Here is a 26,513-nt window from a genome sequence, read left to right as displayed (position 1 = left end):
TGCCATGCTATTTGTGACACAGAATGAGGCAAGTTGGGAGGGACCTTTGGAGATCATTTGGGCCAAATCTGACTTAAAGCTGAGCCAACTTCAAAATCAAGGCTTTGTCCAGTTAAGTTTGGAGAACTTCTGGGGATGGATATTTCACAGCCTCTGTATAAGCTGTTGTAAGGCCTTTTTTTTCCTCTCATAATTATGTGAAACTACTTCAGGAACCCCTTGATCCAGTTTGCTATGCAACTGATAGACAACTGTGCTGGTGATACCACACAGCCAGGAATCAGCACCCAAAATAAATCAAAGAGCTGTGGGAACTATGCTATTGAATGCAAAACCTCAAGCTTGCACGTGTAGTGTCTACTTTACAGCACAAATTCATTGCTTCCTTGTTCTGCTGAAATTACTGTAAGATAACAATAATATGCTAAGACAGTAACACTTAGGCATAAGCTTACAGTAATTAGATACAATCTCTCTTGTATAAGGAGAGGAAATTACAGTGTGCAATCACAATTTGTTCTCCTGACCTGAGAATCAAGTTCTCTTACTTCCTTAAGGAAGAAATTACAAGGAAGAAATACTTGCTTCTTCTTGTACCTGCTCATTCATTTTGACGTAAAATATTAACAACAAATTATTTCAGATGTTAGGGGAAAAAAAAAAAATCTCAGGTTTGAAGTTACTAAGCAAAACTGAAGCTATTCAATGCCTAAATTAATTATTTCACAACTACTACTTTTTGTGGAGATGTACGTACCAAACAGGGTAAGATGATCATATCTGTATCTACTGCTTTTGAACTCTGCTCCTCCAACCTCAAACGCTTGCTGGGTTGCCATTTCTGAGCCAGTGTTCGGATCCTCTCATCTGTTGTAATTACATCTCCATCAAACCTTACAAGAGACAAAAGGAAAAAAAAAAAAAAAAATCCACAAATGTGTTTTGAAAGTAATGCAAACTAAATTAGTGCAATTACATGCAAATTAATCTTCCCATCTTCTGTTTTAGAAAGATTCATTAAACTCTGCCTATTTTTACCATATTATGTTAACTAGCTTCCCTGTTCTAACAAGTCAAAGGTTTTACGTGTTATAAAATTGCTCATCTCTGTGAGAACATAGTGGCCCCACGAGATGCTCTGATTACTAGAAGCCACATGTAAGCTCTCCATTCTTCCTCAGTTAGGATAACATAGAGACATAGTAGACCTTCACACGGGAGTTATCATATTGAAAAGAACATGCAACGTATTTCAGAAGATGGTGACTTGTTTCCATAAATACAACTTAGTAGAAGTTTATTTCCTTACTTTTTCACACATGAAAACCAAATCGTATCCTTGGAACAATTTCTATTCGGCACCTATTAGATTTTAGGTTACCACCCACATCTAGTAACTTTGTTCTTCTGCTGGACCCAGTCTTTCACATACCTCTTTTGAACTTCCAGGAAAAAAGAATCTGTTCTTTTCATTTGCAACTCATACATGGCTCGAAGAATATGGAGAGGCGCATTAAGTGCATCATGTGTCATCTAAGCAAGGAGGGGGAAAAAAAAGGAAAAAAAGGACATTACAGGGGAAAAAGAAAGATGAGTTTCTTTAAGGACGACCTAGGTATTATTTTCCCACTTATCATATAGGTGGAGAATTAATGAACTTAATATCTGGATTAGTAAAAATGAAAAGTAATTTAGCAAAAAGCTTTATAATGATTTTGTAGTGTTCACTGCTGTAGTTCTAGTTTATTGCCTTTAGATAACGGTACATTGAAATCATAGACCCATATTCTGCAAATTTAGAAGAAAAACAGCAGTATAAACTACCAAATATTTTATGCAACTAGCAAATTCACAGTAACTTCAAAGGAGGTAAAATTAAGTTCAAGTACCAAGAAGCATATTTTGGTGGCTTCATCCAAACCCTCCAGAGGATCAAGTTTGTTCTGCTCTAAATCAACAGGACCGACAATGGATTGCTCCACATCTTGATCTTGTTCCCTTTCTTCCAGTTCAGTATCCTCACGTTCAGCCAGAGAACTGATCTCTTTCTTTGAGGAATACAGCATTATTGACAAAATCTACACAGAAAAAAGGTAGCGTATAGTGTGACAGCTGTAGATATTATTAGTGTATCTGCAATCAGTTTTGTAAGAACATTGTAAGACTTGGACAGTGGATAACACATCCTACTCTAAAAAGAAGAACCACCTAAAAAAAGAAAGAAAAAAACCCAAAAAACCCACCAACACACAAACCCAAACCATTTCCCACTTCACAAATGAGTTACACCTTCCAGGCTGCTACAAAGACAACGTAAGTGATTAGTTGAAAGTGTAAAAAATTGAGAAAATAATTATTTAACCATTTCAGTACATCAAGGGTTTGAGGATTCTTAGAAAAGAACAGAGCAGAGGTGACTATCACCAAAAAGCCAGCGATGCCCCTACACACTCTCCTCCTTTGAAAACATACCATTGGCTTCAGCACAGCCAACAACTCTAGTACTCGTATCAGGAAGAAAATAATGTTACACACTTCCTTGGTCCTCCAATTTGTGTCAGCCCCAGTTCTGAGGATTAACGCAGGCAGAGCTATGGCGAGACATTTTAGTGCTCAGAGCAGAACATTCATTTGGCACGATGCTGCCCAAAGGGGAGGAAGGTGGAACACCTCTCCCAGTCAGGGCTGGTTCTCTGGCTGTAGGTCAGGAGGCAGCAAGATCCTACAGTCCAGATCTGATTCTGCAGTATTTCTAACCAACCACTTGAGGCAACTTTTCAGAGGAATTCCAGGGCATTACTCTTTCTCTCTCTTACTGTTGCGACAGTCCTAAGTATGAATTAACACAACTCTTGCCTATGATAAAACATAACTAACAGTTGAACCACACTTCTCTTCCAGCAGTTAACAAACATTCAGAAAGAACGTGCCCACGTGCACATTGATCTCCCCATATCGCGCTGCAGCAATACCTTGTACATGCCAGTGAGTAATGCAAATAATGTTTTTCTTTGAGATTAATTATTTTTAAAATTGAAGAATGGAATTTTCAAGAACGGTCTAAATAAAAGTCATAAAAGAAACTGAGTAGGTGATTAATGCCTCATCTTGCAAATTTCTTTCAAATACAATCAGATTAATTAAAATCAGCTCCTGCTTTAAAGAAGTTAGACTATTATCTACACAATTACGATGGACAAAGGAAGGCAGATTCAGGGACACAGCTAAGTGAACATTTTCATAAAGATTAATTAGAAATACTCTTGAGACTTTCTTCACAAAAGGGAAGTGCAGTGCCATAACCTTTCATGCCACTGTGTGAAGCCTGACTTTTTACAAAACGTAACTTTTCTTACCTCCAAGTCTCTGAGAAGCCAGGTCTTACTGAAGCCAGTTCCTTTGCTACATTTCTTCACTAGAAGCTTGAGTAAACCAGACTGAAGAAAGGCAGCTTGGATCTCCTTAAAGCCATGAATCTACACACACAGACAGACACACACAGGTAAGTAAAAAGGGAACAATGCATCATAATGCTTGCAAGGCCTTATCACATGGCCTCAGATAACTTTCCTGCCCAGATGAACTATGTTGGGAGTGTTTTTCTTTCATTTCCCTAAAAAACCCCAAAATACAAATCCCCACTTCAAATACCTTAAGAGTATCATCTATGACACACACAGAGTAGTAATTTGGTATCTGTTTTGCTCTGACAGTCCAAAAAAATACAGATCCCCTCTTCAGATACTTCAGGAGTAAGAAAAGGGGCAAGTGAGCTTCACTCCATAAAGTGTTATCCCTATAAATTTCTTCAGCTTGCATGAATGGTCAGCCCCCACAAAGGAAAAGCGATCCAGCTTTCAACTCAGGCTCACAAATGCTATTTAAAGCCTAGCAACATTTTCAACCCCCTACAGACAGGGGATAAAAGGAGCCAGCTGTCAGAGAAATGACCTTGTGTTAGTTCCCCCACGTGCTTAGTCAATACCCAAGTTCCTGTCACGCAAGGTACAAACTTTTATTTATCTATTATATTCTACGTGTCAGGCAAAAGATACCTTAAGTGTTCTGTAAAGGCCCTTTAGAGCGAGCGACAAGACCCAAGTTGCTTCCACTGCCTCAGCATAGCTACTGTCCATGCTGGTTTGCAGAAGGTGAGTGGATATAAGAACAAAGTGCTGGAGGTACTGCCTCAGCTGGGTCTGGGAATCGCTGCCTTCTTGTCCACATTTCTGAATCAACTGATAGTCTTTCACTGCAAGAGAGAAAAAAAACACAATTCACTAGGTTCATCTTAAAATGTTGTGAAATCATTTCTTACCAGGAGATATGAGTAGGCTGAGACATGAACACAACCTATACGTGAAGTACGTTCTAATAACCACAGTCACATTAAAGAGGCTGTAGAAGAACCACCTATCTGCTTTGCGGTGGCAAAATTATACTGTTGTACTGAAATTATCTCAGATTCATTGAACAGTCAAGAAAATATTTCACTTTTTAGTGCAAGTTAAAAAACCCCTAGGTAACTTCTGGCAACAGTTGATTGTCTGCACATATTTGCACATAAACAGTACATCATACAAAGCAGTGCATGTTGTATTTTACAATTAAAATGGGGAAAATTCTGACCTGCAATTGATATGATGAAATAAATCTTGCTGCTCTTACTGTTTAAAATGTCAACAGTAAAAAAAAAAAAACCAAAAAGCTTTTATATTCAAACCTTTCTTCAATATCAAAAAGCAGTTTAGTCTGTTGATTTTTCCAAGCGTCTTTTAAAGAACTTCAATAGCCAAATCTTAAGACAACCTTTGTTGCTTTAACTTCACAATGTTAGGTCATGTACGCCAAAGCTGAAAGCCCTCGCTCCTACAAATCCAATTGATTTGTTAGATGTTAAATGTTTAGCTTGACTAGCTTTTAAACAAGGTGAAATACAGGAAGAAAATTCTCTCTGGTACAACGAATGGGACCCAGGAGGCAGCATCTAGCTCTGGATTTTTGTTGTTGTTTTCTGGTGGGTTTTGTTGTTGGGTTAGCCAAATAGCCTTTAGACACCGTAATAGCCAACACACTCTACCGATGTGCCCTAGAATGGATTATTCTAAAATACCCAGACACGCTTCCTGGAGTATACACTATTTCATGCTGTCTAGCTCTTTTTATGTTTGTCTCAAATTTTAGGGGTATCCAAACTGTTTTGAAAAGTTCTTCCAGACAGTAGGAAAGCAGAGAAGATAGACTGCTGACATTTTATAAAGCACACGATTAAAGAAGTTAGGCCTGTCCTCATGGCATGCTTTTTTACAGGATCAGGAAAAAACAGCCAACCCAACATCATTTCAGAAGCGATTAACTGATAATGGGTACGTTTGTGTTTGTTCTTAGTCGTCATTCGATAGTAGGTAGCACATCTTGCCCACAGTGGAAACAGGCACTTCATAAAAATGCAGAGTATTTTTTGAGCAACAAAATGGACTATCCCAAAAATGTTCAGGCGCTGAGTACCTTTCCTTTATATAGCAGCACCTAACTACACAGAGGCAGCATGTGCATTTTTTAAATTTGCAATTGTTTTAAAACATTAAGCACACGTCTGTAAAGGGTAAGACACAAGCAGTAAGCAAATCTCAAACCAGAAACAACTGCATAATCAAAGGCCTATTTCTGAGATTTTTCAATTAATAAAATGGTCAACAGTTTCCTAAATCCTTTTCTGAATAAAAATAAATGTCAGAGTTTTAAAAAGAAAATGAGTCTCCATAATCTTTACTGCAGAAGCTTCACAATTTGGTTTAACCTACGAGCAGAAAATCAGGCAACTTATTCAAACTCTGCAGACCTGCATCATGTGGTCTAGTTAAAATATGCTTTTGGGTATCCATAAGAAACTGTAAGGAAATACTCTGTGATTCTTTGATAAAATAAAAATGTCACAGAACCTGTTTTTCTCTTTCGGGTTTTGATGTCTACTACAACTGCCCTGTTTTTCTCCGTGAAATGCTTCAGGATGATCACGTTATGAGGCTCGTTAGCATTATCCATGTACACAGAACGAGTCCCCATACACAGCACCTGAAATTGCAGCAAAAGTTTTGGTTATGGTTTGGAATACTTATTTGTAAATACACAATCATCTTTTATATTGGTTACATTTGCTTATACTTGGTATTGTATTTTTTAGCTGAAAAATCTGCTCGCTGCCAGGTATTTGCTTATCTTTAGAAAATGGCAATTCCTTTCTATAAAAGAAATGCCTGCAACAAACAACTTAATGCTACATAGGCAATAGGTCAGTTATGACTATCAAGAGTGAGATTGGTTTGTTTCGCTTGTATAAAAAGCCCTTTTTGATACCCAAACATACTAAGCTGGTTTTCTCATAATAGTTATAAGTAGCACTCAAAGAAATACAAGGCAAAACCAGCTACATTATTCTTCATTAAATAAACATTAATTGTGCGCAAGTGGAAAGATGTGAACTCTGACATACACCGTGTTTTGACAGTTTATAATGGATGTCCCCAATTGATGAAATCCGTAGCGTTTAGAAAGAGAAACCTAAAAGCTCTAACCAATTTCGCTTCCTTTAGTATCAGTAGGCCACTTACCTCAGGAAACCCAACCAGCACCAATAAAGTGAAGATATTGGTGTGCTTTAGCTGGAAGGGCAGTTGCTTAACGCAATGGTCAGTGAAAGCAGCGATCACATTATGCCACTGCGCAGAAGAGTTCAAAGATCGAAGAATATCTGCCATGGAGCTTGCCCAGTCCAGACCTACACGACTGGAAAGCAAGAGCAGTCTGTATTAGGAGGGCTGACTACAGACTTACCTGAAACTATTTTTCCTCAAGACAGCGTATCACTGTTAATCCATCATAGCTATAGCTTTCATATCATTATATAACTGTTTTTGCAAATATTTGAAGCTTTCATGTCAGCTGACACATGAATTCTGTTTTGTTTTTCATCACTAGAGCATAAATACTACTCTGTTTTCCTAAAGGGTTTACAGTGCCAAATCAAAGCATGCCTGAACGTTGCCACCTTTAATTCCTAATTTTAGTTTAGAGCTCAGAAGTTTCTCCTTGCACAACAGCAAGTGGTTTATTTCCCATGTACGTGACTATCTGCTCTCTCTCTGTGGACTACACAAATAATCTAGAGAGACTGGCCTCCTTGCTCTAAAATTAGTCTTTGAGAAACTCCTTTCCCTCAGCTGATCCTCTGGATATTCTGCCTTTAAATTTCACATGCTTTTCTATTTGTTTATGAACCTTCCCTGTAAAACATAGCTACAATGAAAAATAACACTGTCACATTTAACAGGCATGACATTAATCTTGGAATGCTTGAGCGCTTTCTCGAGATCTTCAAAATGGAACATCTGTCCTGCCCCTCCTTGCTGTTTCCAGTGCAATTTTACTATACAAAAATATCTCTCTCTCATACTCTTAAATAAAAGGGCCAGATCCAGAACACAGCACTGGTGATAGTTACCACATGACACACTCTCCACCCTTCCCAAGTTACACAAGAGACATGTAACTCAACGGGAGAGAATTAATGTCATACAAAAAAAATATAGGACTGTATTTTGGTTTTCCTCCAAGTTTCCAAACCTTACTTCTTCCACCATAACATGCTACGTAGGTAAGCACAGGAAATTAAGCCACTCTTCAACAGACAGCCTTCTTTTGGAAGGAAATCAAGAGATTCTCGCTGCAACAAGGGCTGCAGATGCTAAGCCCTTCCCACGATCAGTGTGCAGGTTTAATCGACTTTCTGTTAAAAAGGCTCTATGCATGAGGCACACATAAAAGAAAATTAGTATTAGTATTTAGTAACTAATAGGTTTAAATAAAAAAGCACCTGTCTAAACACACAGCTCCCAGACTGAACAGAAGATGAGTTGTCTTCCAGCCTTCTGGCACTGTAGACCCATCTCCCGCAGCAAACAAATTATGTTTGGCTGAAAGGACTTTCGCCACTGCAGCATCCACTTCTGCAGGCATAAGTCTCAGGATTAACTGGCCCAGAAGTCCCAATGTTAAATGATAAGTTTCATTTAGGTGGCCAGCGTTTGAGATTACAACCTGAAACATCAGTGGAAGTATTTGTTCCAGGTTAATCAAAGACATTGTGGAGCCCTATGGAAAAACAAAAATCTCAGTAAGGCAGGGAAAGAAAACAAGACTTTTAGTCAAAGTCACAGCACATAAAAAAGCTTCTGTTCTAATGCTCTTTCAAATGGGACAAAAGGAAATGAGAAGCTAGGTTCCTACTTCTGTTGTTGACTAGTTAAGCTGACCTGACACATAAACCTAAGTTGATGGCTTAAACTTTGCAGCTGTTGAACAGTTAAGATAGACTGCTTTACAGATAAATTAAAATTCCATTCCCTCTCCCCCCACCCAGGAACAAGCCCTTACATTCCTTAGTAATCTGAAATGTCTTAAGACATTCTGACTTGCATTTTATAACATGTAAGCAACAAAAGCCCATTTTCCATATTTAATTTGCTATGAATTTTATTCGTGTTATTTGTGACACCTAGAAAACTACACAGACTGAAAGTAAAAAGAACTAACTGATTTGAAAGGTGGTAACATAGCTGCCAGCAATCCTAGAATCCTCTTCTGAGAGCATTCAGCAAAAACTTGTTCCTGGCTAGGTATTAAAACCTTCTCTGCTTGCTTCTGGGCTGAATCCTCCAAGAGGTAGTCACCTGCTTTTTAAATTAAAACAAAAGAATAAAATCCCCAAAATGACATTAAAAATATAGAAATAAGCGATAGCTTAATTTTTATAATTACCATCTAAGGATAAAAAAACCTTTTTAAAACATTTTATTAAAATTTGAAAAGCAAGTCTTTATAAAAGCATATAAAAGATAATAGGTAAAGAGATTTACACCATCTATTCAAAAACATAAAGGACAGTACTATGGACAGATCCATTTTACTACCATAATTCTAACAATACTAGTCTTTAATAGAATAAGATACTCAACTTCTGGTTCCAAGTATGTAAGAACACACAAGTATTGTGTTAGACCAACAGGAACTATAATCTCTATACATGGATATGTATCGGTGGAATTCTACTCTGATTTCTAGAATCCTTTAAACCAATTGCAAGGTAGCCGTTGTTCAAAGCAGTATGCTTGGCAGGTTTTTACAAAGCAGACAGCTCGCTTGCACTAAAGACATTTGCAAATACACAAAAATGGGTTAGGAACAAAAAATACAGCTGTTTGCTTTGCGTATGAACGGATATTTCTGTGATAGGGAAAATGAGAAATAAACTTTTACCTGTTGGAGAAACATTATCATCCACAGACAAGTCTGACTCTTGTCCCAAAACAGCTTTCTTTGCAAAGGCTTTGCTTTCACTTCCTTGTTTTCCTACTTTATCTTCTGCAGGAGACTGGATCTCATTGCAAGCATCTCCTTTCCCCTAAAAATAAAACAGCAGCACTAAAAGATTAAAACAAAATTTAATACCTGCAGAAACAGCCGTGGAAAGAAGCAGCCAGTCATCTGCATTTGACAAACATTTTTCCTTGAATATCAAAACCTTTTATTGGTTAAGAACTTCTTGATGTATACATGTCGTAAGCTTCCATACAGTGAAAATACATTTTTCTATTTTGCTTGTATCTCTATGCGTAAAATTATTACGCTGTATAAAACTGTAGGAAATTTGTTCTCCTACCCTAAACAGTGCTAACAACTAGGGGAAACGACAGCCCTTTCAGAAAGAACGTCCTTTGCGCCTTCCCTCCAACACTTTTGTGAATCAGTTGCCTGTAAGAACATAAGGTGATGCCTTCGTCTTTGATCAGCTGGATCTAATAAAAAAATGAACCAACCAACAACTGTTCCCTTGCCCCCCAACTTTTACCTACAAATGAAATCATTACCATCCATTGTTTCAGTTACATATCCAGAATAGGATGTTTAAGCTTCTGAAGAACACACATCTAATTGCAATCAGGGGTTCTGTAAATAACGGGTACTTACATTACAATGCATAAAAGAGCCTGTGCTTGGTTTCTCATCTCTTCCCTTCACTGCTTTATCACCAGTATGACTTTTTGGAGCACCATCTGCGGGAGGACTGACTGAAACAGTGTCGTTCTCTGAGAAGGATTCACCTTCTGGTAACATGCAGAGGAGAGCTAAATTTTTCAGACCTGAAAGCAAGAAAGTTATAAAAGCTATTTAGCTGTTGAGTGGCAAGATAGGCAAAAAGCAGAACTGAAACATCTTGAAAGAGAACTGCAAACTTCCCCTCACACACTTCTTTTGAATATCAACTCCATCAAAAAGATGTTCCCCATCATGTTCACTTAATTATGTAGTTCCATTAAATAATAGTGATGAACAGGTGGTGACATTTTCCACCTCACAAAGATACCATCAGGGTAGAAGTCTTAATTAATTTAAGAAAGTGTTAAAGATACCTCCCAACCATGTAAATTATGAAAGGTAAATGAAATTTGTCTTAGCTTTTAATCTTCTGACCACTTCAATATCTAGACAATAAACTGTATGTTAAAAACAGATTAAATAATGAGTATGCATAAGTATTTGGTGGTGGTGGTGGTGGTGGTATTTCAGCTGTATTAGAGCTGCTCAAAAAAACTACCAGTAAACTTATCTGAACTTGAGTCTAGAATTTTTGATACATTCAACATCGGTCTCTATTGTATCACCCTATTTTCTGTAGTAGGTCTTAGTTCACAGAAATCCTCATTTCCAGACAAATGGTGATCATCCCCCAAAACTTATCTCATACCACAATTAAGGTTAAAAAATTCTTGCCAAGAGATGCAGAACAAAAAACATTTTCCACCAAGTTACTTGCTTTCCTTCAAGCCCTTCAGTTGTCAGTAACACGTTAGTAACAGAACACGAAGCTATATTGATTGATCCCTTTCCAACATCTAAGATGGAAAAAAAAAAACAACCAAAGAGTTGCCAAGTTGTCTTCAATATTTATATAAGCATAAAATTAATTTTCTCAAGCACCCTATTTTCCATGTTCCAGTGACCTTGCATGACACTTGTTCTACATTTGCTTTCTACATAAACAGTTATGCTCAGTGAAGTACACAGTAGCTTCCCCTTTCCTTTGGAAACTTCCAAGTGAGTAATCACACACTTTTCTGACACTTGCTAGAAACCATTGTTTCAAGTGAAGGAGGAGCTGACTCACCTTTTCCGTGCTGTGCTTTCATTAAGCAGTCTCCGATGAGCTGTATGCACTGATGTTGCAGAACTCTGGCATGACTGAGGACCTGTGAATCTAGTTTCTCTCCTTCTACTTCCTCCCCATTTGCCAGATCTGCACTGTAGAGAGTCAAAGCTGCAAACAACAGCCAGGAATAATTGTGGACATACGGCTGGATGAGCCTCTGTCGGTCACTGATTCGAATAGTCACCATCGGATACACTGTGATGCTGTGAGTGGGCAAGTGACTGAAAGAAGAAGGTACATCATTTTGAAATGCAGCCACTTTCTTGCTAACCAATGTAGTTAGTAACACACGACACCTTTACAGGAAACTATGAAAAACCCAACGCATTCGAGAGTTTCAAACTGTAGACCTTCAACTGCTGTAAACTGTCAGAGCCTCACTGACTTCAGTAGCGCTCATTTAACAGAACCTGAACTGTCATGACAGCTCCTGCTCTAGGAATGGAATTTTTTAAGGTCTTTGGTGCCAAGCACTGAAACCTCTGTTGTCTAACCACGGCACTGTTCATTTCTTCTATCCTATCAGTCAGGGTTGATAACTCTCCTTCTGCAACTTTCACAGCTGTGGCTAGAAAACAACTGCTACTAATTTTCTTCAGAGGTTGGGGCAGGTTTCCAAACTGCAGAAATTTTTGCTGAACTGGTCCTATATTTGTTATGTTTCCCTGAAGGACACCAACTAGATGTTCTGATGTCAGGTGCAACCTTGTAGGAAGAGACATGAGAATGACTGACTGTACGTAGTTGCTAATTACCGCTTTTCTGCCAAGTGAAGTGGGGGAACAAAATGACATATTTAATACCTGTCAGAGTATTTCTTTGCAGAATAGCATCCATAGCAAAGGTCAAAGTCATCACACACGTTGCAGTTCATTCTCCGACCTATGATAACTCCTTGACAATGATCACAGGCATATTCCATGTTAACCATTTCATGGTCATCCTCATGTCCTTCGGGTTTAACTCCACCTGTAAAGAAGTATTTTAAGATTTCCCTGTAAATGCTTTTCGATAAAGGATCCTTCTTAATTTCAAGTTCACATTCAGATTAGGAAAAGAAAAGCTTAACATTTCTAAAATATCCAGAAGAAAAGTCTTTCACTTTATTTTATGTATAATTTAGAAGACACTATTTTGCCTTCGAGTATAGGCGTTGGAGGGTTTTTTTAATGATTCTTACCAAGAAAACAAGTTTTACACAGATCCATGTCATTGCATTGCAGACAGCGGTAGCGATGCCATGGGGCAATTTCATCACAGCCGTCGCAGGATATGTCCACATTTAACAGGTCACAGTAACGAGCAACAAACATGTGCATCTAGAGCAATAAATGGACACAATTTACTTGAGTATTATTTTCTGACTTTGAGAAAGCTCTTTTCAGACAGAAAGCAGAACACTGCCCCTGCCAAAAAAGGATGGGGATCTTTTCATCATTTTAGACTTCTGAAAGTCTACAGGGAGCCAGGGATCCAACTCACGAAAAATCAGTTTAAGTCAGATTCCTTTCTCTCCTTTATGCTTTTAAAAGTCTCCTAATTACCCCTTCTGCAGATAAATAAGCAAATCATGAGGTCACCTTTCTCTGCTTCTCTGGGTCAGCTTGAGCTATCTTTTCATACCAGGTCTCAAACATTACATCCTGACATTCATCCATCCACTCACAGTTTTGCTTGTAGTCTGCAATTTCATCTTCTTCACTCCACTGACTAAAAGAAAAGCAAGCTCAAAATTAAGTTTGAACGCAATCAGGCTTCCTTCCCTCTAATGTAACTTGGGGTACTTTTTTTTTTTTTTTTAAAAGAACAAAGTGCTATAACACGCTAATAAAAACAGAATTGTGAGAACTCCGTTTCACTTGGTTAATAAATGACCATATAGACACCTGCTTCTTGCCTCTGTGACAATCTCTTAAATACGTATGGGGAGCATAATGCAAAATCAGAAAAATCCACACTTACAAAACTGCTTTAGGTAACGCTGGCAGATCAGATGAGAAATTTTAAAAGCTTTTTGGCCTTTACATTTGCTCACATTTAAGGAATACAACTACTATAAAAATGAAACATGTAGGTGTTAAAACATTTGATATTTATCAAGACAAGAAACAGCATTATCTACCTCCTGCTACACTGCTAAACAAGTGAAATGTTCCAGCAGTAATCAGGTTAAAGATAAAATTTTAATAAGTTTTTGCACTAGTAATGCTGCAAAAATTTTCAAATACTTAAGTTAAGCCCTTGAATACTGGCCAAAATTTTGCCATACTTGTTAGTAGTATTTCTACTGCTTGTTCCAGCACAAAGTTCAGGAGCCTTTCTTGGTAAAAAATGGTATCAATAGTTAGAACCATGTGAGAGTTGCATTCTTCCTGACTCACCAAATGACACTGTCATGAATACTTATGTTTTCTTGTGATGTAGTCATAAGAAGATGTGGTAACTGAATCTCAACAAAGAAGGAAAGATCGCTCGGTTCCCAACTCATATCCAAAAGGTGAAGGAGAGTTGTCTGCACACATGATAAGGCAGGAAGCAATGATCTAAATAAAAAACAAGACAACAAAACATGACTGCTCTAACCTAAAGCTGAAATTGCATTGTTTGGGGATTAAGAGGGGGACAATCACTGTACACTGATATCCAGGCTTTACTCTGTGTTAATTTAACTCTGTGGCAGAAACTGAGGTTTACTAATGCATAAACTTACACGATTTAGCAAGAAGCATAGCCAACACAATTTGAAATAAAGATAGTATCTTTTATAGATTCAGTTGAGATTGGGCATTAATTGCCTGAGCATTAGCAAGAGGGTCATCCTGGCCTGTATCAGAAATAGTGTGGCCAGCAGGAGTAGGGAAGTGATCGTGCCCCTGTACTCGGCACTGGTGAGGCCGCACCTCGAATACTGTGTTCAGTTTTGGGCCCCTCACTCCAAGAAGGACGTCGAGGTGCTGGAGCGTGTCCAGAGAAGGGCAACGAGGCTGGTGAGGGGTCTGGAGGACAAGTCTTATGAGGAGCGGCTGAGGGAACTGGGGTTGTTTAGCCTGGAGAAAAGGAGGCTGAGGGGAGACCCCATCGCTCTCTACAACTACCTGAAAGGAGGTTGTAGCGAGGTGGGGGTCGGTCTCTTCTCCCAAGTAACAAGCGATAGGACGAGAGGAAACGGCCTCAAGTTGCGGCAGGGGAGGTTTAGATTGGATGTGAGGAAAAATGTCTTTACTGAAAGAGTGGTTAAACATTGGAACAGGCTGCCCGGGGAAGTGGTGGAGTCCCCATCCCTGGAGGTATTTAAAAGACGAGTAGATGCGGCGCTTAGGGACATGGCTTAGAGGGCATGGGGGTGTTGGGTCGACGGTTGGACTCGATGATCTTAGAGGTTTTTTCCAACCTTAATGATTCTATGATTCTATGATTCTCTTGCAGTACAATGTTTTCTTGATATTTGCAGGAACTGATTCTCTTTGAAACCTTTGCCATGTTCAGTCGAAACTAGACAAAGGACTTGGAAGTTATTGGCAGGGAAACAGACATTATAGTCACAAAATTCTCATTTCTTTAGGACACCTGGCTATAAATCCCAACAATTCTAACCAGGATGCTACCAAAACATGAGCTTTAACATTAAAGCATGGTTGCAGAATTGTGATATTTATTGTGGCATTACTCTTGCCAAAGTATTCCACAATAAATTTGCTATTTCTGGTATTTTACTACTAAGCTTCAGAAACACATTGCAGAATTATAACTACAAAATGCCGTAATAAGTCAAAGTTTTAACATTGATAAATTCATTGTGCTTTCCTGCATAGTATTAATAGAAAGGTAACTTGGCATTTTTGATCCAAGATCAAGGTTCCTTATTTAGTTCTGTAAATAATGCAAAGTATAGTCAAACTTAATTAGACATTAAGCAATAAATAACAAGTGACAAGGGAAGAGGTGAGGAAGAACAGAAGAAAAAAAATCTCACATAAGTAATGCAAGCAATGTACTGTACCTGTCATTAATAGTGCTAAATCCCTTCACAGAATTTACCAGGAACAAAACAAGCTGATAGTAGGACTCTCGAATCTCTTTGTGTAGCTCAGCACCACAGCCTTCCAAGTTTCCAAAGTAGCTAGAAATTAAAGACTCGGTTTAGTAGTCTAGAATTCACTGCTACATTTTAGGTAGCATGATTTGTGCAGATTTTACAAACAGACAATCTTTTAAACGCTCCCCACAAGTGGGAAGGATGTTAGTTTTGTTTAAAATGCAGTCTGCCGCTTTCAAAGAAAAATAAAAGAATCCTGTACCAGGAATCAGAAGTTAAGAAACAAAAGAGGCAAAGAGAATACTCTCATGGCACTAACAAAAGAACATTCCTTCAAATTAAAAAGGTGCTTTACAAAAATCTAACCAAGATCTTAAAGGAAATCAGTGCGCTGCAAGATGACCATAAAAAGCTCTTGACAAGTGAGAAACCAGCCGACAGAGTTCAGACAGCACTGTCCAGACACACGACAGAAGTCAGACCTAAATTCATGCACCAGAACAGCATAGTATTAGCTCCTGCTTTGAGATAGTGCTTTCTAGTCGTACATAAAATTTGAAAAAACTTCCAAATTATCTTTCCTTACTTAGAACCACAACTGCACATGCATATAATCGATATGATCTTTTTGCCTCTTTTTTTTTGTGTGTATGTGCATGCCCTATAGCTGGTACATAGCACTGCAGACCTTAGCTTGCATGTCCATCACTTCAGCCTCTGGCACATGAGTGGAATATCTCACCCCACAATAAAATTTGTCTTGTACAGGTATCACATCCAAAGTTATGAAAATTCACGAACAAGCAAATGCTTGACTAACAAGATATAACATGCACCATTCTTGGAAGTTAGTTCTGCCGCCAGATAGGTATTACCTTGATTTACAAAGTAAGTTCACAAAAATTATAAAGATGCAATGCTACATAAGTAATTACAAGTTAAATGGGTTAAATCACTACAGCTTTACTGGATGAGAAAGAAACCAATCTAGAATTAGACAGGAACTTAAACTAAAGCAATAACTGAAGACTCTACAATCTTTTTGGGTTTGTTTTGATCTGGTTGGAACTGTAAAGATGTTTCTAGGTATCCATGCTGCGATTCAACCGCATGATACCCACTGGCATGAAGAGCTGTACAACTAGGTCCCATTTGAAAAATAATTATTAATTCTTTTAAAATGAAGCACTCAAGATATGAATAGTAGCCTAAAAACTAATCCTCAGGTCACATTTTTATTATCCACATGGATTAAAGAACAATAACTTTCTACTGTTTTCAGTATACATGACTGGGAGAACACAAGGACTAAGACATATTAAATCACACGGCTGAGACTTGTCTAAATAATTACTTACTTTGTAAAATCTTTCTGACAGGCTAGAAGTTCTAAGAGAAAAAGTACACACGGTGGATGAAAACAGTGTGGCTGCCCAAGTGAGTCTAGGCACTGGCGGATTGTCTTGAGCACTTCCATAATATTCTGCCCTTGGGATTTTCTCAAAGCAAGAACCTTTAAAACACTAAGAAGAGCAAAAAACATCTATGAGGACTTCAAAACATTGTGCTTAAAATAACCCAAATAAATCACAATTTAAGAAGTACTTGACTAGTTACACAAGAGTTTGGTATCTACATTTCCAATTGTATTTCAGCAGTGGTATACTGCAGTTGGAGTGAGTGATAAAGCTTCAACCAGAATCCAGGACTTCCTGCGCCAGTCCGAGTTTTAGCGCCTAAAATAGACAAACTGAGAACTGGAAATCTCTCTTTTGATTTACATTTTCAGAGTATCAGGTAATTTAATGAGAGATGCAACTATTCTATATTTGGCATCAAAAATTTCTAGTACTGCTATACCATGTCTTCACTGTTTGTAGATAAGAAGCAAAATGCCACTGCAAACGGATCTCAGGAAGCAAGATAAGAAACAGCCAAGTAATTGTTTTTCACATTCTGAAGTTGTACATGATAGAAGTGAATCAAAGGAAATAATACTCTTTACGAGCCCCTACATGGTTGTGAATAACTGAAGTTTGATACATAAATCTGACAACTATTTATGTACAAAATGGTTTTCAATGCTATCTTGCAGCTAAAAGATGTTTTATTCCATCTGAAGAGGTCTGAAGACAGGTTTCTGTATTTTATAATTGGCAACGTTTTCAATTTGCTTACCTTTCATGTGAAAGTGATTGATCCTTAATAAAGTCTAATGTGTTTTTCAATATAGGATATTTCTCCTTCACAGTAGGCACAGCTCTCGGCTCTTCCATTGATCTGAAAGACAGCAGCCTTAGTCTTCCACGGCTGAACTGAGATTTTCGTGTAGGAGTGGAAGGAGGTGATGATATATCTTCTTGCTGTGAAACTGTATTCTCAACAGGCTTACTATGAAATGCAGATGCTTCTTCTGTTTGGAGGGGGGCTGGAACTTGTTTAATCTTAGTATCAGATTGTGTCATTTGGCCCCCCTCTTTTGAAACAGGATGAGTTACTCCATTGGAAGACAATGAGTGTGCTGCCTGGAAGTCCGTGTCCACAACAGAACCTTTTCTTTGGCATTTATCACTGACATACTGTTGGATATCATCAATATCTTGGGCTTCCAAACTGTCTGAAGCAGAATCTTTCGTCTTTGCTCTTACGGGCAAAAAATTCAGTAACAAAAGGCTCTTCTGCATACAAAGTTTTGCTGCAGCATAAAAATTGGAAGAGTGAAAATCATGACAGTAGAATGCCAAACTTGCTAGAAAATACAGCTAGAAAATACTGTTTTTCTTATTATATTGATCATGACGCTATCAGTTACTCAATTCTAGATTTCCAAAATTTGAGTAATCACACTGAACCATATGAAGCACACAGGAGTCAATGAGAACACGTTTTATTCTAGTAACAATCAGCTGCTCTTCTAACATCAGTTAATTGTGGTATCAAGCATCTACAAAAATAGATGAATCTAAGTTCAGAACCAGGTGACCCAAGTGAGAGGTCACTCCCTGTAGAATTTTCTCATGTACTATTTTCTGCAAAGAATAGCAGAACACAATCCCAGATAGTTCATGTAATGTACACTAGTTTATCTCTTAAGGTATTAAAAAGTAACCCCAGTTGCTAACTTACCTTTTACAACAAAAATAATGACTAAGATTTACAAGGCAATGCTTTACTAAACTACCTGGAGTGCTTATACATTTGGAAAGGCAACACTTACCAAGAGTTTCTGGGTTCACCTCACTTGCTTCTGCATTCTGCTTCTCCTCAGTATCATTTCCCCTACCCATCAGGGATTTCTGCTTCATTTCCAACTGTAGACAGGATGTTAAAATAGTTAAAATATGACTCCCCCTATATATCTATACAGCAAGGCAGTATGAAGACTGCATCGCATTAAAGGAATTTAATCTCAGGAACAGATGACAGTATTTACTACTCCCTACTGCAGAACAAAACACCCAGTAGTCTAAAAGAGCAATACCTGCTATCAGAGCAGATAACACAGCCTCATACCAACATGCTCAAGGTTTGTAGGCTGAGACCCTTCCTTGTCTTGTGACTGGATGTGCATCGGCCCTCCAAGAAAAAGAAGGCTTTACTCCCACCACTCAGGAAAACATGTACATCTAGTCATGAGATAAGGTTCTCCAAAAGCATCATGTCATCTAACTAGTGAGTACTGTCAGATGCAAACATCTCCTGTCCCGCAACGGGTACAATGCAATTACCCATCTTAACATCCATCTGCACTCATTGCATCTCTAGTGTATCAAGCTGCCAGGAATTCTTGCAGGCAGGAAAGAGGAGGGAGGAGGTCACAAGTCAGTTTAGCCGGCCCGCATCTGAAGGGCTCACAAGAGTAGCAGAAAAGTGGGCCATAGACTGAATTAGATGTTCTTGAAGGCCACATAGTTGTTAACTTTTAGAATCTCCTGCAGACTAGTGAAATCTAAATGAATTTTGACTCTCCGCAGCTGCAGGCGATGATGCGGACACCTCTCACCAGGCTGTGAGCTGATGACACCAGCTCTTGACATAAGGTTTACGTTTCAAGGAAAATTATGTGCCAAAAAACATACTCTGAACTGCAGCCAGTTACTTGCTTGTCAAAGAAGCAATTATTTCCTTTTCTGTTAGCACTGCATTACTGTGAGAATGACGTTTAAGACAGATTTCTTTCTATGCTATACCTCAAAAGAACTCCAACTGCTATGTAAGAATCTTCCTAATAAACACCACACATTCTTGCTGAAAAATAACACAAATATAACTGATTTTGAGTCAAGTTCAGTCCTAAATACTCAGGATGACACACCTGGGGCTGAGGGAAGGATGGGAGTGTAAGAATGCATTTAAATTTTTAAGTTCAAGGTTCAGAAGTGAATATATGTTCGTCCTAAGTGAAAACAGTTGACCTAGAATCACTGAAGGAAAACATGGTTCCACCCTACTCCTTAACATTGCATTGTAAAGTATTAAGGTAAATGACATTAATAGATATCCTCCTGAGTGATCTTACCATCCATATTCTAATTGAATCAGCCAGGGAATATACTTGTGCAAACTCATCACTCAAAGGCACCTTGCCTCCACTGTTGACTGGAAATGAGAGAAAGAAAAGTCCTGTTTATTTACAGCTCCATTTTTACGCAACTTGACTACGTAACTAAAATTATGCTAGAGCCTTCCCTTCATCTCTCAGTCAATACTTGGAATTATGCCTGTAAGAAAAAAAGGGAATAAAACCTGCCAACTTTCATACACCTTAAATACATAAACTGCACCTTGACAGAGTTATTTGCTAAGTTAAATATCTTTCTCATCTCTGCCCAAAATTGATGCCTGCAGCCATGGAAAATAAAAACCTCTGCCTATACATGCAAATATTACTAATGCAAACTGATATCAGAATAATCAAGAAATGCTTAGTATTAGCTTAAAGCTCTATAGATGTATTCAGTTGTCATTTTCCCCCCCTTTTGTTTTGTGCTATGAATTTCTGGAATGGACTTTCAAGATCATTTTACAAAAACTGAAGACCTGACAAAACACTTTCCATCAAAACTGGCCTGACAATGACTATGGAGAAAAAGACATTCCTATTCACGGTCTTCCCTCTCCCATTCCCCCTTTTTTTTTTATATTTTTTTTTCCCCTCCTTCTTTCCAGCACTACGTGTACATACTTCACCTGGCGTAGGTGTGCATGGGTCCTGAAATTAGTCTGCCCCAGCAAGACGACAGATGAAGCTACTAACGTAACAGTAGGATGGATATCTTATCCACTCATTAATATTTTCCTGAGCTACTACAGTTTTCAATCTTACTCAGAAAATTAGACCAATCGTCAGACATAGACGAAATGACTAAAGGCAATAACCACTTTAGTCATCAAGTCAGTCTTTGTGTCAATCATTTTTACCCATAACTTTATAACTCAAAATGTAAGATGTTTAGCTTCAAAATTGTGAACAGAAAGTGAAAGCCTAAAACGAAACCCTTCAAAAACCACGTAACACCTTATTATCCAATACTTCAAACATATCAATAAGCTTAATGGAAGGATGGTGTAAGTTAAAAAGCTGTTAATTTTACCTACTGAAAATATATAAATTGTAATACAACGGACATTATACAAGTTAAAAGCAAAACATTGCCTTTTATTTAAAAAAAATAAAAAATAAATTTAAAAAAATATATATATTTTGAGGATGCCAAGGTCAGTTTCCACAGTATAACATTTTGGGAGGCAATTCACACCTCCTCCGCCCCCAACATTTAAAACCATATATAAGTTGGTGCTGGCTTTTTAGCAAAGATACAACGGACATTATACAAGTTAAAAGCAAAACATTGCCTTTTATTTAAAAAAAATAAAAAATAAATTTAAAAAAATATATATATTTTGAGGATGCCAAGGTTAGTTTCCACAGTATAACATTTTGGGAGGCAATTCACACCTCCTCCGCCCCCAACATTTAAAACCATATATAAGTTGGTGCTGGCTTTTTAGCAAAGATACAATGAGAGTGGAAAATGAAATAAGACCCTCTAATCACTGCGAGCCACACTGTTCTGAATTAAAACCCCAGAGGACATCACTACTCTCTTTGGGTATATCCTTATAAGGCTTAAGTCAGTAGCTTATGATGGTTATTAATATTTGGACAGAGCTCTGAAGATAAAAGCATATATTAATAAAAAATAAACACTCTAGAGAGAAGGCTTACCTAGTCTACCTAAATGATGACGTCTTTATACAGAACATCTTTTTAAAAATTGTCACACTGAACTGATTTTTCAAAGTTTATAAACTGAACTATAAGATAGCCTTTTACAAACTTTAAGTCTTCATTATTAAGATAGTCTAATATTAGAGTTACCATATTTTTGAAGCTTCTCATATAAATCTGGAGTGAGATACACCAAAGCAGCAAATGTTGAGTTCACAGCTTGATCAACAGTGGAACCAGCAACTATATCTGTCTTTGGGGTCTGTTTTTTACATGCCTGTATAAGTCCTTTGAAAAGTTCAGATTTTTGCCCACTGAAGTCCTGGGCAGGATCTGATTTTGCAAAGTCGATAAGAAAGTTACGGCAGTCATCTTGGTGAGAGCTCCTAGCCTGGAAAGAATGGTAGAAAACATTTACTTTAATATTATCTGAAAATTTTTTGCAGTTCATTTCTACAATTAAGTCAACTTGCAGTGTATCTACTATATCTAGATCAACCTGATCTGATGAAAGATGTCCCTGCCCAAGGCAGGGGGGTGAATCAGATGATCTTTGAAGGTCCCTCCCAACCATTCTATGATTCTATGAAAATGGAAACTAATAAAGGGCACAGAACAACAGTTTCTCTCCTCCTTGATATATGAATTAAACAGAGCATGTGATGACAACTTTAGCACAACAGCATACGCTTAAGGATGTATCAGCTAATTAAGTCTGAATGAAACTGTGTGATGCATAGGGATTTCATGCCAATGAAACAAAAGCAGCAGTGTAAGTACCTCTTTTTTATCTTGGTGCAGCCTACTGCTTTGACTGGCTCCCAGGAGCGCCTCAGGACACATCTGATGCCTGAAGACAGGTTTCCACAGAGGAGAATTAAGAACTGATGTTACTTTCAAAGGAGGCAAGTCTGCTTCACTACCTAGTTCTGCAAGAAATTCAGAACAGACACTTCAGTTACTAAATATTTTTGTCCATTTTTACAGATTAATGAAAATAATAAATGTTAAACATCCGGGGGCGGGGGGGAGGGTAATGCAAATAGACTGAACAAGTAACTTAACAACATTCTCTAACTTCTGTTTCTCTAATGTGGTGCAGAAAACTGATCACCCTTTCTTTAATGATAGCGTCAACATCTTATCTTATCTTATAGTGACAATATGTTACATTATGGAAGGACTTTAAATTAAACATTTTTGCTGTACTTATACCCATAGAAATCCCCAAACAATCTGCAAGAGAGTTTAAAGCTTTCTCCTACAAAAGACATAATAATTTGCTATATGTAAGGAAGCTCATAATTAACAAAGGAGAAAAATATTCTATGATAAGAACACTACAATGAGTTCCCTAAATCCACAGGTAAGTACCTACCTAATTTTCCAAGGTAAGTACTGACCACCTGATTGCAGCAAGAACTCTTTAACTTTGTTTAATTTCTCCGAAGCGGTGAATGAATTCAGATTTAGGAAGCTAGCTAGAAGTGTTCTGGTTTTGAAATTAAAGAATAAACAACTTACTCTCTTTTTTTCTTATGGCACCCATCTCACATTCTGTATTTTACAAATGTGCTTAACTTCTGGAATTAGCCAAACTCAATTTGATTGGGCAAACTCTGATATTACTTCATAAATGTAATTCAGCTTAGTAATTCAGATTACTTTCAGGTGTCCATCTCTTCCTATATTGGCTTCTGACTATTAGGAAAATCACAGTGATCCCTGGGACATTTTCAGAGTAGTCCCACAGAACAGTGGTCAGGCTTGCTGCACAGAGGCCACGAAAAATGGATCTAGCTCAACGACCAAACGTCATCAAGCAGCAATACAGCAAGTCTTCTTCAGTCAAGAGGGAAATAGAGAAGGAACTTTATTTTCACAGGGCATTCAAAACATAAGGTCCTTATAGCTTCTATTTATACGGCACCACAACTTCTGGAGCTATTAAGTGCACTCACCTCGTAGAGATTTCAGCGCCATACTTCGGGAAGCCAAGCGCCCCATCAACCGGGATACAAGAAGCTGTAAATCCAAGCCCCAAGAAACGGCAACATCTGGTAGGCCATAAGCAGTGACGGAAAACTTGTAGCCCCACTCATTATTACTGCTGTCAGAGTGAAAGAGAAACTGCAGCCGTGGGCCAGCCTTAAAGGTCACTTTCTACAGAGCAACAAAACAGTCATTTTGCCAAATGTACATGACAGGAAGACGTTTCAGGGTAATGAATTTCCTTCAGCAACTGTGGTTTTTCAGTATTATGTTCTGTCTGTAACAGATCTAATTTCCCCCACCATCTGAATAAGAAACCCACAATGCTAAGCAGATAAAATTTCTATTCAATAGCTTAATGAGAAATTTCATAGATGATTGAGCTTTAGTAGAAGTCAGAGCCATAAAACAACAGAGAAGCATCCCATTTGAGTAGGTGTCATTGAAGAAAGAGAGTAGCCGCAGGAAGCACTACGCTCATTTCACGATGTAAAAAATTGTGAGGGCAGAGCATCAACAAATAAGTTTTACCCATGTAGTTACTGGCAGTTAAACATGATTATTACTTTTCATTTTGACTGACTGCTCCTTTGAGAACAGCAACAAAGCTGGATTCTTTACTCATTCAGTCCTTTTATTTGCATCATTGCAGACTTTCTTCCCCACCTCCTGCCCCCCACCTTTGAGAGGGAATAAACACACACACGCATGGAAGCACACATGCTTTTAGACAATAGTTTTTCCACAAGAATCGGAAGAATTTCCCGAGATTGGATCTATCACTTGGTTCAGAATTTTAAAGGTGCTCACCTTAGGCCACTTCTCAGTGCCAACCTTTGTATCGTAACGAGTTTTTGCACCTCTGGCATCGGTAAACTCCAGGTAATCATACCTGTGAAAATTGCAATTCATTACTTCCAAATTTACTTGTTAAGTTTTGGGGGAAAATGTTTGCTTTTGGATTTTCACAAGTGCTGCATCTCAGAACCACATCTTTCTGAACGACACCTGCATTGCTTCACGTGACTGCTAAGGAATTTACTTCATGTTTCAATGCAATAGTCCCAGCAAACACAGACCTGCTTTCCTGCAGAACTTTCCCAACCCTTCAGAATCGGTAATGGGTGCTAATTTCAACATCTGGCATATGCCTTAACTAAGCAGTAGCTTGACATGCTACCAAGAGAAACCAAGCCAATAGTTTTGCCTAAAGAGGGCAAAATAAATACCACAAGCACAAACTGTGGTGGTCACAGCAATATTACAAAACAGATCAAGGCCAAAGGAAGCAAAATTCATACAAACAGCACGTCTGTACATTTGCCAGGAGAAATGGCTTTCAGCACGAGAAGTCATTCAAAATAACACATTGTATATTACACGGGACAACGAAGAAATTGAAATGGCACGCTTGGAGTGCAAGAAGTATTCCTTGCACACTGAAACATGAATTGCCCCTCTGCAAATAGATATGGGAATCGAACACAGCACAAGATTAAATTACCTCCTTTCAGTTTCACACTTTTCATCAAATTCCACCTCAAAGTAAGTTGCCCCATGGGGAGAGGGTAATGCAAATAGACTGAACAAGTAACTTAACAACATTCTCTAACTTCTGTTTCTCATGTGGTGCAATCCGGGGGCGGGGGGGAGGGTAATGCAAATAGACTGAACAAGTAACTTAACAACATTCTCTAACTTCTGTTTCTCTAATGTGGTGCAGAAAACTGATCACCCTTTCTTTAATGATAGCGTCAACATCTTATCTTATCTTATAGTGACAATATGTTACATTATGGAAGGACTTTAAATTAAACATTTTTGCTGTACTTATACCCATAGAAATCCCCAAACAATCTGCAAGAGAGTTTAAAGCTTTCTCCTACAAAAGACATAATAATTTGCTATATGTAAGGAAGCTCATAATTAACAAAGGAGAAAAATATTCTATGATAAGAACACTTCAATGAGTTCCCTAAATCCACAGGTAAGTACCTACCTAATTTTCCAAGGTAAGTACTGACCACCTGATTGCAGCAAGAACTCTTTAACTTTGTTTAATTTCTCCGAAGCGGTGAATGAATTCAGATTTAGGAAGCTAGCTAGAAGTGTTCTGGTTTTGAAATTAAAGAATAAACAACTTACTCTCTTTTTTTCTTATGGCACCCATCTCACATTCTGTATTTTACAAATGTGCTTAACTTCTGGAATTAGCCAAACTCAATTTGATTGGGCAAACTCTGATATTACTTCATAAATGTAATTCAGCTTAGTAATTCAGATTACTTTCAGGTGTCCATCTCTTCCTATATTGGCTTCTGACTATTAGGAAAATCACAGTGATCCCTGGGACATTTTCAGAGTAGTCCCACAGAACAGTGGTCAGGCTTGCTGCACAGAGGCCACGAAAAATGGATCTAGCTCAACGACCAAACGTCATCAAGCAGCAATACAGCAAGTCTTCTTCAGTCAAGAGGGAAATAGAGAAGGAACTTTATTTTCACAGGGCATTCAAAACATAAGGTCCTTATAGCTTCTATTTATACGGCACCACAACTTCTGGAGCTATTAAGTGCACTCACCTCGTAGAGATTTCAGCGCCATACTTCGGGAAGCCAAGCGCCCCATCAACCGGGATACAAGAAGCTGTAAATCCAAGCCCCAAGAAACGGCAACATCTGGTAGGCCATAAGCAGTGACGGAAAACTTGTAGCCCCACTCATTATTACTGCTGTCAGAGTGAAAGAGAAACTGCAGCCGTGGGCCAGCCTTAAAGGTCACTTTCTACAGAGCAACAAAACAGTCATTTTGCCAAATGTACATGACAGGAAGACGTTTCAGGGTAATGAATTTCCTTCAGCAACTGTGGTTTTTCAGTATTATGTTCTGTCTGTAACAGATCTAATTTCCCCCACCATCTGAATAAGAAACCCACAATGCTAAGCAGATAAAATTTCTATTCAATAGCTTAATGAGAAATTTCATAG

At 38.2% G+C, this 26,513-nt stretch overlaps 1 protein-coding gene across 1 annotated transcript in view; it reads right to left on the bottom strand.

Moving 5' to 3' along the window:
• Positions 1-26,513, bottom strand: part of ZZEF1 (zinc finger ZZ-type and EF-hand domain containing 1) — a 59,046-nt gene that overhangs the window by 12,872 nt on the left and 19,661 nt on the right. Inside the window, exons 23-46 of the mRNA XM_019471308.1 lie at positions 26,109-26,310; positions 22,315-22,463; positions 21,685-21,925; positions 19,822-19,901; positions 18,520-18,613; positions 17,481-17,997; positions 16,661-16,825; positions 15,267-15,386; positions 13,648-13,809; positions 12,847-12,976; positions 12,447-12,585; positions 12,070-12,235; positions 11,225-11,487; positions 10,027-10,199; positions 9,316-9,460; positions 8,593-8,732; positions 7,874-8,151; positions 6,612-6,786; positions 5,943-6,075; positions 4,056-4,252; positions 3,357-3,476; positions 1,890-2,078; positions 1,433-1,533; positions 758-893 (exon numbers count right to left, since the gene is read on the bottom strand). Coding sequence (XP_019326853.1) covers positions 758-893; positions 1,433-1,533; positions 1,890-2,078; positions 3,357-3,476; positions 4,056-4,252; positions 5,943-6,075; positions 6,612-6,786; positions 7,874-8,151; positions 8,593-8,732; positions 9,316-9,460; positions 10,027-10,199; positions 11,225-11,487; positions 12,070-12,235; positions 12,447-12,585; positions 12,847-12,976; positions 13,648-13,809; positions 15,267-15,386; positions 16,661-16,825; positions 17,481-17,997; positions 18,520-18,613; positions 19,822-19,901; positions 21,685-21,925; positions 22,315-22,463; positions 26,109-26,310 — 4,215 coding nt within the window. The remainder of the gene's footprint in view (positions 1-757; positions 894-1,432; positions 1,534-1,889; positions 2,079-3,356; positions 3,477-4,055; positions 4,253-5,942; positions 6,076-6,611; positions 6,787-7,873; positions 8,152-8,592; positions 8,733-9,315; positions 9,461-10,026; positions 10,200-11,224; positions 11,488-12,069; positions 12,236-12,446; positions 12,586-12,846; positions 12,977-13,647; positions 13,810-15,266; positions 15,387-16,660; positions 16,826-17,480; positions 17,998-18,519; positions 18,614-19,821; positions 19,902-21,684; positions 21,926-22,314; positions 22,464-26,108; positions 26,311-26,513) is intronic.

This window comes from Aptenodytes forsteri, unplaced genomic scaffold (genome assembly GCF_000699145.1).
Source record: "Aptenodytes forsteri isolate BGI_AS27 unplaced genomic scaffold, ASM69914v1 Scaffold209, whole genome shotgun sequence".
Taxonomy (NCBI): Eukaryota; Metazoa; Chordata; class Aves; order Sphenisciformes; family Spheniscidae; genus Aptenodytes; species Aptenodytes forsteri.
Note: the sequence above shows the minus strand (reverse complement) of the source record. Positions and strands in the feature narration are given on the sequence as shown.